At 40.1% G+C, this 14,227-nt stretch overlaps 1 protein-coding gene across 1 annotated transcript in view; it reads left to right on the top strand.

The window, feature by feature from the left end:
- HDAC11 (histone deacetylase 11) overlaps nt 1-14,227 on the top strand; it is a 63,794-nt gene that overhangs the window by 25,341 nt on the left and 24,226 nt on the right. The window contains 4 exon segments of the mRNA XM_048490005.1: nt 1,929-2,045; nt 6,521-6,567; nt 12,701-12,725; nt 12,727-12,775. Coding sequence (XP_048345962.1) covers nt 1,929-2,045; nt 6,521-6,567; nt 12,701-12,725; nt 12,727-12,775 — 238 coding nt within the window.

Here is a 14,227-nt window from a genome sequence, read left to right as displayed (position 1 = left end):
TTTCAAACTATGATCCAAGAGTACGTAGTTTAGAGACTACGGAACTGAATCATCTGAGTTTAGAGATTAGGGAACTTAACCATATTTTGATGTTCACACATAGAAAAAAGGGAGAGGAGAAAAATGTGAATCTGAAGATTTCCAAAGATAAAATGTGGCCAAGAATCAAGGAATGGTTTTATGATCCCTTGTATTAAATAACCATAAGGATGAACAGTCACTGTATCTGAAAGAATAAAATGTACCCCAGCCTATATAAGATTTCTCTATGCACTTGCTGGAGATTGAGCCTAGTTGCTATCCAGAGAAAGGGGCCTCTTGGAAGATAGGAAGTACATTCTTGATAGTGGTAAGAAAGAATTGGGGTTTCACTTTAAAGATTGACATGTGATTATTTTAAACTGTTATTTATAGTAATAAAGTGACGCTGACAGTGAGTAAAGTACGGAGGGGGGGAGGGGGGGGAGACATGCTATATAACCCTTTCATAACCTGCCATTTTCCTACTCAATATCACTGTCATCCTTTTTTCTGCCTACGTATCTTTTCTTATATGGATCATGTTGGGCAGAAATGATTGGAAACAAAATTGTTATGCAGTCCCTCCCCAGAGTCCTCTGATCAAGTTTCCATTACTCTATTTTTTAAGGAATAGGACAAATATATGCATCACATGTAGTTTAGCTTTCAATCTTGCATGGTATTCAGAAAATACTATGTTTAAAAGTGGCAAGTCAGGCAAGTACCGTGTTAACTCTTATTTTTCTCTCAAATACAAAATTAAACATTTTGGCACATCAGATTTTGGTAAGTTTTTTTTAAAAAAATATTGCCTGCTCAGCAATGATTCCCTATGGCAGATAGATATGAGACCCATTTACCAGCATTCAGAGTTAACTGCAGAGCCCTGTGATGCTGATGGGACACAGGTTAAAAAAGAATCTCTCAGCGACTGGGATCCAAACTGGTTGTGTCTCAATTGACACAAACATTTCCATTAGCAACCTGTTGTCCAATCAGATTATAAGAGCAGTTTGAAAGGGGCCATCACCTGTATATAGACATCCTGATAAACCATAAATAGTTTAAAGAAGTTTTCTGCTGGGTGGTGATGGAATTTTGAGGCTTTTTTCTGTTTATCTGTGTAACTGCATTTGGGAAATTGACTTCAGAAATGATAGTATTTATCACAGTTAATAAAATAGGTATACATTGTGGTTTAGAATAACAGAATAACAATCAAATAACAGTCAAATAACAATCAAATAACAGAATAACAATCAAATAACCATAACAGAATAACAATCAAATAATCTGGTTCTGGTGGGTTTTCCGGGCTGTGTGGCCGTGGTCTGATGGATCTGGTGGACACAGCCCGGAAAACCCACCAGAACCATTTGAATCCAGCCGTGAAAGCCTTCGACAAATCAAATCACTGATAAATCACAGTGTAGGTATCTTGCATTTGGACATTATGATAAGACAGTGTTTAAACAAACTGATTTCTAAACCATGGCTGAATTTAGTCTCCCAACTATTTTTCAGATATGTAATTTAGTATGAATTTTATTATCCAATGGCTATGTTTAAAAAAATATTTCAGCAGTAAGCACAGTTAAATGTTTAACACAATTAAATGCTTTCTTGAAAAAGTTTTTTTGGCCTCAGATATAATGTTCTTAGTTGACAGTTGGACATGAGAATACAAAAGATGAAATGACAGAAACTATGTTCTTTCTAAGACCAATTATCTCATTTACAAATGGAATAATATAGGTTTTTAATCTGCTGTACTCATTTGCTCACCAACATTTTTTCCTGGAACTCATTGGTGCTTTTTGTAATGATCTGACTTGTTTACATTCATATGTTTTATTTTACCTATTGTGATATTAATACCCTAATCCTAATTGTGTTTTTTCTTGTAGTGGTCATTTGCTGTGGCTGCAATTACAGAAATTCCACCTGTTCTCTTTTTGCCCAATTTCCTTGTCCAGCGGAAGGTGCTAAGGCCTCTAAGAACACAAACAGGAGGAACAATAATGGTAAAGAAAGTGTTTTCATATTTTTTTCTCCTTAGTGTTTAATTGCTGTTAATTAAACACTTAGAAAAGGGAATAAAAACTTGCCCATGCAAGTTGCAATATAAATGCCAGTGTACCTAGGTTTTAGCAGAATCGTGATAGGAATGAATTGACTTACTTCCAGGAAAGGATGAATTCTCTTAAAATAGATATCAATATTTGTAGGGATGAGAGAGAGGCTGCTGTGCCTCTATAGACTATAAAAGTCAGTGACAGATGTCAGTTGAATACAAGAAGTTCAGCGGTTGTCTAACATTGGTGTTTCTGTAAGCAACTCTGAAAGTTTTCCCAGGCTCCTTCCCACTCCTGTTCAGCATCCTTCTGTCTGGGTAGTATTAACCAATAAAGATGCTTCATGCTGTGCCCACAACAAAGTCAAGGGATGAGACTGATTAGAACTTAATCCAGGGTCTTTTGAGCTGTGACTTGATAGAATCAGATGCACTCTATTTGACCTTATAAGCAGCATACAAAACTGTTAAACTTGCTTGTCAAGTGTAGGTGATGCAGTTCTCATTATACTGTTTTGATAACCCTAGCAGTCTCAAAAGCTGTCATCTCATCCAGGAAAATTGATCTCTGTATCTTGGAGACTGAGGCCCCACTTGGAAGTTGACAGCCTCACCTGTAAGAAAAATACTTTTAAACATGCACGAAGTGCCTTTCCATACCACTGAACTGCTGAAGCATCCTCCCCACTTACTCAATAATTCAGGAGCAGGAAACTTCAAGGCCACATATATAGACAGGATTTTCAAATTTAGGAGCTGAGTTTACATCGCTGTTTCTCTTGAAAAAGCCTTAATTTTTGCTTCTTTCCCTCCACTTTTTGCCAGTCTAGAAGCTTCCATTGCAGCTTCTGGCTAGCTTTTTCAATCATCAGTTGAAGAAGGAAGTAACCAGTGTTGTGCATCCAATTGACATCTATCACTGACACATCTGGGAGGAAAATTCAGAGGGAGAAAATGCCCCAGCAAATTAATTTTTAGAAATTTATTTAATGCCAGTTGCTCCTCTTACTTCTGTTGTGATCAAGAATTATAAGGAGGGGGGATCATCTCAAGCTTTCATATTAGAGAACAAGTACCGGTATACGACTTAGTGAAAACATTGGTTCAGATTTAGTGATCATATAGTGCAAGCCAAAGGGGGGGGTGTGTGTTCAATAAACACATTTAGAATGTAGAGGAGTCCTCTAGAGCGGACCAGACAGGAAGTTCTCAGTGAGAGGATGAAAAAGTCAGGTGCTTTCATGGTAAGGACAGTTCAGTTTACTCAAGATGGCATTCGTTTCATTATGCCATCTCAAGCAGGCATAAATGGTTCATGCAGAGAACTGGCCCTGGAGTCCCTTTAATAAGAAGATAGAATCAGGGGCGTAACGAGGCAGCCCTGGGCAAACTGTAGCCCTGGGCAACACCTGAGTTGGATGCCCCCCCCCTATGGGCAGCCACTCCACCATGACCAAAAAATTTTTTGCACCAGGACATTGGTGCCTGCAGGGGGTGCATTTTTAGACATATCAGCACCACAATTTCAACATATCATCAGGAGACTGTCCTTATGCTACTTTGGCCCCCCTGAACCAAACTGCACCAAGCTTGGGGGGTGCCATCATCTCCAGATGATACCCTGAAATTTTGGTGCCGATACATCCAAAAATGCCCACCCTGCAGGAACATCCTAGAAATTTGCTCAAGAATCTTTGTTCTGCATTGAGTTTTCTGCATTGCTGTCATTGGGGGTTGCAGGCTTTGGGGGGGCACATTTATGAAGGCACAGTCTCAAAACTTTCAGGGTCTCATCAGGAGACTGCCCTAATGATACCCACCAAGTTTGGTGCAGTTTGGTTCAGGGGGGCCAAAGTTATGGACCCTCAAAACTGTAGCCCCCATCTCCTATTAGCTCCCATTGGAAACAATGGGGGATAGGGGCACTCCCTTTGGGAGTCCATAACTTTGGACTCCCTGAACCAAACCTCACCAAACCTGGGGGGTAGCATAAGGACAGTCTCCTGATGATACGCTGAAATTTTGGTGCCGCTAGCCTGGAAAATCACTAAAATATCCAAAAACGAACCCAGCATTTTGATGCCCCCCACAAGGTGATGCCCTGGGCAGCTGCCCACCTTGCCCAATGGGCATTACGCCAGTGGATAGAATATATTGGATAAGTGAACTAAACCTTGACTTTCTCGTGTCTGTGCCTTGCTGTTTGAAACATTTTCCTCTAGACTGGCTCTGATACCTGGCGTTACTTAAGAAAAGTGCTTAAAGTAGGATAGCATGGCAAATAAGAGTGGTTTGATGAGTCATCAGAATGCTAGAGAATGCCTGGACTATTCTCTTGAGTACTGATTTATGGCTGGCATAGATGCATATGGAGCAGACCATTACTTAGAATAAAGAGCTGATTAAATTACCTTAAAATGACACAATGGAGATTAGCTTTCCCCATTGTTCAGCCAGGCACACTCGGGCCATGGGAAAAGTTAAGTGGCATTATGTCTCGACCCTTCAGCCAATAAACGGACTTTATTGATGAGACAATAAAGCACCAAATCTTGGCGAAGCCAGTTTTGACAAATCTGGCCTTTGTCATCCTCTTTATCCCATTGTAAGTCCCCCCTCCCGTTTTCCCAAGAATTTGTGAAAATCAGTCTCCAGAGCTGAGGCGCCCCAAGGTCTGTGGCAGATAGCAAGAGAGAGCCACCTGGCTTCCTGCCCCCATGAGATAATGGATGCAATTCTGTTTCTCATAGGACCAGAGCATCAGAGGAAGCCTAGTTATCTACAAAGCGTGTGAAGCCATAATGTAAAGATCAAGGAAAGAATGCCCCAGATAGCAGGCTGGTTACATATATCTTTTAGCAGTACTGATTTGTAGCTTTAAGCAGTTACATTTGAGTTAGGAATGCATCTTCATCACATAGATACAATCCCCCTGACAAGCGGTCAACCACCTTGACACACAAGATGGATCCCAAAACTCTCTATGAGGCACCCATTTTGTGGGGATCAGTGTCTTGCTCTGATACCAGTCTTTGGCCCCGGTGCTTTCATGGCACCCCTTAGTAGGAGGAGGGATCTGACTTAGACAGAGGTAGCAGAGTTTGGTTTAACTCCACAGATCCTGTTTCCATTTTCTGGAAATAAACACCTGACTCCTGTAAGACTGAGTTGTTCCACCGGGCCTTTGGAGTATCCAGTTGCTGAGGTGCGCCCCCTCCCCCTCCCCCCTTCTTTGCTTTGCTCCTTGGGCTTTTGCTCTCTATTTTATACTTTATTTGTATATTTACTGTAATTTTAAGAAGAGTCTGGCCACTCCCTCCTTTTTGGGGCGGTTTAAGGAATTGGGTTACGGGACGCCATCATCATTATTGTTGTTACTGTTTTTGTCCACTGCTTAAATGGTTTTAATGGATTTTAATGGATTTTAGTGTATTTGGTCACCATTGTGACCCTTGTTATATATTGTTTATATAATGTTGTACACCGCCCAGAGCCCCCCGGGGATTGGGCGGTTTATAAATTCAAATAATAAATAAATAAATAAATAAATAAATAAATAAATAAATAAATAAATAAATAAATAAATAAAGTATTAAGCATTTGTAGCTCTTACAGCAGTTTATTTTATTTATTATTATATGACCTTTCTCCCTGAAGGGATCCAAAAAATCTTACAGAATTTCAAGACGAACCAATTTAATAATTCAATTTAAATAAACAATTAAAAAGAGACAGACATATTAAGGGTGGGTCCTAATTCAGTTGGCTACCTATCGATGGCCCCAGGCAGTGCATCAAGGCTAAAAACTGAGAGCCCTTTGACTCTTGCCATTAATCTCTGCCCGAGAGCCACACCAGGTTACTGCAGACAGGAGAAGTAAAGTCATCCCAGATGATTCTCACATCCCGTTTGTTTGCCAGCAGGCTCTCCCCAATTCCTCTTTTCCTCCAGGCCATCAAGAAAAAAATTAAGTTATCTGCAATAGTCAAGTTTATTATTATTATTATTATTATTATTATTATTATTATTATTATTATTATTATTATTATTATTATTATTATTATTATTAACAATGAACAATTCAGAAGGTTTACCACTAGATGCATTATTAACCTCAGTCATTTTCTGCAGCTCAAATATCATGCACTTTTTCCTTTGCCTACTAGGGGTCAGTATTCTACTCTTCATAGCAAATTTAAAATTAACTGTGAATTAAATTATGGTTGAAATGTACAAAATTTATTAAAGTGAATATTTATGTAGGCGATTCTTAACAGAGTGGTTCATCATGCTTTACTTTTTGTAAGGATTCTGTTTTCAGAATATGACTTACAATTGCTAGAAATGAAAATATCAAGGAGATATTTGCCTTCCAAAATACTATTTTCCTAATATTCATTAACATTCTTAATTCATTTTTAAAGGCTGGAAAACTTGCCATTGAGAGGGGATGGGCTATTAATGTGGGTAAGTAACAACGTATGTCTTTCTGTTATAAAAGTAGATTGGAATCACATGATATGGTCTCATGATTAATAATTGAGAATGTACTGTCAAAGGCTTTCATGGCTGGAATCAAGTGGCTGTTATGGGTTTTGGGGGCTATGTGGCTGTGGTCTGGTACTTTTTACTCTTAAATGTTTCGCCTACAGATGCCTGCCATAGGTACAGGCAAAATGGTAGGAGCAAAACTACCAGACCACAGCCACTCAGCCCCCAAAATCCGACAACAGTCTATATTTATAAAGTTTTAATTTTAGTAAATTGTTCCAGTTCAGCAATGGCAATCCTTGCATAGTTCATGCTGTAATCTTCACTGCATGATTAAAAGGTGCCAGGTAGGGGGGAGGAGCGAAATGAGATGTCTTCTGCAAGTTCTTGTAAGTTCTCACTTGTCATGTATTCTAATATCAGCTATAGCTTCAGTAAGCACAGGCCCTCAGTGGGGCTCAGGGGCTGTTGCTAGGCAACCACAGCAGTTTGGCTAGCATTCCAGGATTAATACCTGCTTGTTTCTCTCAGTAAAAGAGTGGGCTGTTTTATCCTTTAAAGGAAGTCACGTTGCAGTCGGGCCTACCAGGCACTTGATACCCCCCAAATTGCTTGACTTGCCCAGGCCTGGTTGCTTGCTACTGTTCAGTGACAGCCACCTTAATATAACGGTAATGTTACAAACTGGGATCTCAAATCCCCTTTTTGCTGTGGAAACTAAGTGACCTTGGTCTAGTTGCACATTTTCAGCCTAGCCTATCCTACAGGCTGTTGTGAAGATACAATGCAGAGGAGAATAATATGACAAAGGCAGGATATAAATTAAATAAATAAATACAATGGGACAGTTTAAAGGTGGGTGGGTGTGAAGAGATAAGGAAGTAGGGAAAGGTGAGGTTATGAGAGGGAGAAGGGAAAGATAAAATAGTTTGGCGAGGTGATGCAAGAGAAAGTGAAGTACTCCCCTCATGTCCTTGCAGGTTTCCCCAAAGCAGATTAGCCCAGCTGGGCTGGCACCAATTGGGATAGGGGCCGGTTGTGGAGGAAGAAAGAGAGGGAAAAGGGTAGAGAGAGACTCTGTCACAGAAGGGTAGCAGGGGAAGAACATGACAGAAGGATTGGAGAAGAAGGAAAATGTCTATGAAAGACAGGAGAGGAGAAAAGAGAGAAAGACTGCATGAGAGACGGGAGGAGAGGGGAGAAAGCAAAGGTGTTAACAATGGAATTCCCTCCTCATGTAAATTCCTTCTGGGATCCTGTTTGTATTATATGTAACATAAACTAAGGTGAGATTCCTGTGTTGGGAAGAAGGAAAGATATGGGGGTCTTTTTGTAAATGGGTCCTGAAAAGTGTAACATAATCTAGAAGTTTTTAAAAGTACAATAGAAGTCTGTGATGCAAGGATCACAGAGCCAGGTGTCCCTAACTTTTTTGACCTGGGAGCACATTTGAATTTCTGACATGGCATGGTGGGCACAGCAACAGATTGGCTGCCACAAAATAGCTGCTGTGTGAGGCAGAGCCAGTCACACAATGATTGCCACATCTTAACTTCAGTAACACAGCATACATCATGTTGGGTTAAATATCCATCCCCATGATGTTAAATATCCATCCCCTGTGATGTTAAATATCCATCCCCGTGATGTTTGTATGTGTCCCCATCCCCATCCGTGATGGGTTAAATATCCATGGGTTAAATATCCATCCCCTGTGATGTTAAATATCCATCCCCGTGATGTTTGTATGTGTCCATATGCCACCCAAAAGCTGTGCAAAAAAAAAAATTTTTTTAAAGCTGAGTATTGGAGATGGTGAACAGCTAGAAACACCAAGGAGGAAGAAAGTATGAAATGGGAGGGCTCCAAAGGTAGGAAGAAAGCACACAGTGGGAAGCTTGAGGGTAAGGACATGACAAGAGCATTCTGGTAGAAAAGTGTATAATTGGGAGAGATGGGAGGGATGGAGCAAGAAGGGAGTAAGTGGAAAGGATTGGATTTTCCTTCCCTTTGCAAGCCCTTATATATCTGTATGACAATTTAATCCATCTTTCTTCAGTGGACTCCATGGAGACATACAAGGTCCTGCTGTCTTCATTTTATTTTCTCAGCTATCGTGTGAGGTATTGCTGGTTGAGATCCAATGACTGATCCAGGATAATGCAGTGAGCTTCATTGCTGAATTAGGATTTTAACCCAAGGCTTTCCTTGGTCCAACCTTTTAGTAGATATGGCTGTGGTGGCTGTGGTAGCAGAAGAGTCACTTTCAGTTGAAGTAATTCTAGATGAGCCATTGAAAAGAAGGAAGAAATATGAATCATTGTGAGACAGAAAGGATATGTTAGGCATGAAGATGATGATGATGATAATGATGAAGAAGAAGAGTTTGGATTTATCCCCCCCCCTTCCTTCTCTTTTGTAAGGAGACTCAAAGGGATTACAATCTCCCCCCCACCCCAACAAACACCCTGTGAGGTGGGTGGGCCTGAGAGAGCTTCAAAGAGCTGTGACTAGCCCAAGGTCACCCAGGTGGCATGTGTTGGAGTGCACAGGCTAATCTAGTTCCCCATATAAGCCTCCACAGCTCAAGTGGCAGAGTGGGGAATCAAACCCAGTTCTCCAGATTAGAAGAAGAAGAAGAGCATTAAGTAAAGTTAGCAAAAAGATGGGACTGATTAAACCAAGTAGCCAACTGTGGTTGAATCTGCATGTGTGTTATGAGATAAACAAATGGAAGAGATTATAAGTAGGGATATATATAATTTTGAAAATTTATCAGAGTATAGACTGGATGCTTTGAATTGATGCAAAAACTAAGATTTCAGGGAAAAGGTGCCCATAGTGCCTTGTGCATATTATTATAAAGAGTAAGTAGTATAGATTTTTTTAAAAGTAATTAAATAACTAAGGAAAAATCATATGGCAGTGACAGTCTCTAGGGAGAAAAGTAAGAAAGATTGAAGATTATCACAGCCTGGAAGTGCTTAATTGTAATATTGGAGAGAAATGGACTAATGGTGAAGAAGGAGTTCAGTGGGTCTTGATAAAAGGGAAGAAAGATAGAAATTGACCATGAAATTTTATGTGAAAACACTGTGAAAAATACTTTCGGGAGAGAAAAGACTGTCTGTGTTAAAATTAGAAGCCCCATCTTTGCTGTGTATAGTTTGAGGCTGTTTTGGAATAAAGTAACAATTCACTGACTTTAAAGACTGATTGGGAATCAGTTTCTAACTAGTCTAATGATAGGAAAATGACTCATTTTATGTGGTAATGCAAAAAGACGTTTTAAAAGGTTTCATGTACACTCCTTGCCTAGGCATGCAGAATCTTTTTTGGATTACATTTAACTTTAAACAGATTGAACATAAATGGACTGCACCTATATTTTAAACATAAAACAGAAATAGTTGAGAAATAACAACTGAAGTAATAATCAGGATTTCTCTATTATTTTTTCTTTTGTCCTTCATTTTTGAAATGTTCAGCTTGTATGGATTAATAGCATAACCCTTCAGGGAAATTAATTTTGAAGTTCAGATATTATATTCAAACTTGTAAATTATTAACATTTAATATTCACATAAATGATACTTTCAAACAGATAAATCTGAACTGTATAGATTAATACTGATCCTACCCACCCACAGACTGAACTGCAATTTTTCTTGAGCAGCCTAAAAAGAAAGCATTTAATTTAGCTAAATGACTAGTGGTTTGGGTTTTTTTTAATATAGCAACACGAAAAAGAAACATTTAGCAACATGTATGCTTACCAGATGGACGACTCTGAAAACTGAATTAGTAGTTTTAAAAGTGCATGACAATTAAAGGGCATTTGTCTCTCTTTTTAACTTTGGAAAAAGAATCCTGTTACTTTATTGTTATTGTCGCCTTGGTGATTTGTCATCTTGTGACTTCTGTTCTTGTGTCTCAGCTGTATTCCATTGGGTCAAGAGGTTTTTCACTCCTGTCATGGATGACCTCACATTGTTGTTTTCTTAAATATCTCTAGAATGACATTTATTTCTGGCAAATGAGACTAGGTGGATCATATTTTCACTCTGGAATCTTAACTCCAGCAGCACCGTTTTGCGTGTGTGTGTGTGTGTGTGTGTGTGTGTGTGTGTGTACAGACATACATACATAGATATATACACACACACTCTTTATATATATATATATATATATAAATACATAATATATATATTAATATATATATTGGAAACTCCAATAGCTACTATGTCAGACTACACAGGAAAGCCATTGAAATCCTCAAACACAAGGATAGTTTCAACAAAAAGGAAGAGTATGAAAATCAACAAAATTTGGCTATTAGTACTAAAAAAACCAAAAACCCAGAGACGCTGAAATGCAACTGTAAATTTAACTCCACCTGAACACATGCAATTGTGCTTCACCTGCCCCCACCCTCATCTGTGAGGTGAACAAACCATATATCCCAGAGAAACACATCTTACCATGACATGCCTCTGAAGATGCTAGCCCAGGGGTAGGGAACCTGCGGCTCTCCAGATGTTCAGGAACTACAATTCCCATCAGCCCCTACCAGCATGGCCAATTGGCCATGCTGACAGAGGCTGATGGGAATTTGCAGTTCCTGATACAATTCTGAGACTAAGAGTCTGAAGCTGCAGGTTCCCCACCCCTGTGTTAAATAGCAAATGTGGGAGAAATGCCCATAATCAAGGTGACCTTCATACACAGGTGCAAATGCATCTAATGAAGTAGAAAGGAAAGATGTTGACATAGGTTTTTTCAGTGGTAATCCCATGTTGAGTATATAATGCCCTAGTTCCAGGTTCCTAGTCCTGGTTTCTCTTACTACTATTAGTGCCACATGTTGAAATCTTGTTAAGATTGACGCAGTTACAGTACAGTAAACCCTTTATTAGGCATAAGAAGATTGATGCTTGCGCTCCTGCTTGTTCCAGGCAATGATTATGCATCTGTGAAAATAAATAACACTTGGCTCTCTCATCTTATGTAGGTGGCAATACACCATGCATATATGCTGGGGCTGTAGTCTCAAATTACTTCCTTGACCAGGCATAGCTTTTTTTGTTACATGCATGCTAGATGTTTCCAGACATACCTTGTTTCAGCTTTTAAAATTATTGTACAACTTCAGGGATCCACTTGCTTATAGTTTCAGGAACCAAATTTACCCTGATTTGGAGGACATGATGACATATTTTAGGATTTAGATTTTTATTTTTATTTATTTATAATTGGTTTTTATATACTGCCCCTCTCCCCAAAAAAAGGGCTCCTTCACGGTGAACAACACACAAAAAACAATAGTTACAATAAAACCCCATTAAAACAACAATCATTAATGTTAAGGGAGCAGCAGTGGCGAGGGAGGTTAAGAGCTTCGTGTATCTAATCTGGAGGAACCCAGGTTTGATTCCCAGCTCTGTCAGCTTGAGCTGTGGAGGCAGGCTTCTCTGGGAAATTCAAGATTAGCCTGTGGCCACATTTCCCACACACCCAGTTGGGTGGACTTTGGCTAGTCACAGTTTCTCAGGATTTCTCTCAGCCCATACACCTCACAGGGTGTTTGCTGTGAGGGGAAGGGCAAAAAAAAGGAAGATCAGTAAGTTCCTTTGAGTCTCCTGCAGGGAGAGAAAGGACATGAGATAACTCAAACTCTTTCTTCTTCTTCTTCTTCTTATATTGGCATCCAATCGAATTGCTGATGATTTCTAGATGTGTTTGAGTTCAGTTCTGAGTCCAAAGTTTTAGATTACTAGAAATTCCAAGATTCCCACCATACCTTCATCACCAAAAAGTTAAGGGTTGGATCTTGGTGACTGACTTTCATATAAGTTGGCTTGATAGTTCAAGATATAGAAATGTTCAGGAGAAACATTGGGCTTGATAAGATACAAAAAAAGGCATTGCAAGATTTTTTAAATTAAAGTCTCTTCATTCACGCTCAATTGTATGGGATCTGGTTAACTGAGCATGGCTACTGAATCACTCTTGCTCCAGTAGCGTTTCCATATTTTCCCAAAACAGTCTGTGGGATTCTCTTACTAAATATGTTCTTTAGATTTTTACCAGTTTTTCCCCTTCTAGGTGTGGAGAGGCTTTCATCACTGTTCAAGTGTTTATAAAGGTGGGAGGATTTTGTGCATATGCCGATATTACATTGGCTATAAAAGGTAAGAGAGGATCTTTTTTAGACCAAAATCATTGATTCTCTGAACATCCCTGCAAAACCAAATACACTTAGATGAATACCTTAAACAGTACTGTATAAGAGAATGAAATATACCTGCTCTCAAATCCTGATAGGGGTAGCCATGAGTCTCTGTGGTGGGAGGGATGCATTTGTCCTATTTGAACCACACTGTTGACATGGGAGAGCTAAAGGCACATTTTTTGTAACAAAGGCTGATATAGAATAGGTAATGATTGGTAGCTGCATTACAATGCATTTCAGAGGAGGGGCAAATTTCCGCTGGCTGTGCAGTCTTCACTGGCAATTCTGTTCCCATCCATAGGGCTGGGCAGAGAGGGGCAAACCCACTGCACCCAGCCTACAGTGGGCCTCGGAACACCCTAATTCATGGCGGTATCCAGCTCCTGCCTGGCGATTCCTGCATGCTGCCCAGAGCTATGCCAGCATCCTGAGGGTGTTCGAGGGGTGGGGCTGACCTCAAGAGCCCCCCCTGGCCCTGCATGTCAAGGTGTAAATGTAGGGACCTGTGCTGGGCTGCCAGGCACACACTTCATCTCTCTGGTCCTGTAAAGCATTGTGTGTTTTCCTCTCCTCCTCTGTTCCTGAGGCTTTGGGGATGAGGGAATTGAGCAGGCTGGCATCTGACTCTCTCTCCACACAGCTTGCTCAGAGGCTGGAGGAGCTCATGAGGTCACTGCACTGGTGTCTGACTGTGGTTCATGTCTGGAACTCCCACAGGGGCTGTAACCCCACTTGGCTAATATGTGTGGCTGTAGACTGGCACCAGATTTCCTGCAGACTCTTCTTCATCAGAAAGAGTCCTCACACCTTCCTGGACCCATGGCTGGTCCATGACACATCCTGAAAAATACCTTATTGATACTTTTCTGGCTTTTATTCAGGTATCTGGATGGTATCTAGGATTTTAAGCAAAAATATTATTAAATGTGGTCCCAAAATTCTGGAATTATTTGGGTATAATTGGGAATATGGGGGGCATTTTAAGCACACCCAGGACCACTTTGTTCTTTGCTGTTGTTGTTTGTCTGCAGGTTCATGTCTTCTTGCCAAGGAGTTGAAGTGCTGGCTTGCCAGGTTGTTTTATGTCTTGAATTTTGTGCTTAGGGAATCAGTCTTGCTGGTCTGGGGCTATACATGGTAGCCTTTGCTCAAGACTGCTTTATTTTGGATTCTCTGGTTCAACATTAGGGGGATATGCTAAACCAAATGACAAGATTACCCATTAGGAAACAATGGGAGATAATGGAATGCTGGTTTGGATATAATGGGAGCCAAGAATGCCAGTTACCCTGACCTTTGATGGCCCCAGGTTAACCCAGATTTTTCCAGATCTCAGAAGTTAAATCTAATAACTGGATTTGATATTTGGAAGGGAGGGTCTCCTACAGAATATCATTTAGAGTTGTGA

This window comes from Sphaerodactylus townsendi, linkage group LG03 (assembly GCF_021028975.2).
Source record: "Sphaerodactylus townsendi isolate TG3544 linkage group LG03, MPM_Stown_v2.3, whole genome shotgun sequence".
NCBI classification, from domain to species: Eukaryota; Metazoa; Chordata; class Lepidosauria; order Squamata; family Sphaerodactylidae; genus Sphaerodactylus; species Sphaerodactylus townsendi.
The sequence above is the reverse complement of the archived record's forward strand: the minus strand, read 5'-3'. Positions and strand labels throughout refer to the sequence as shown.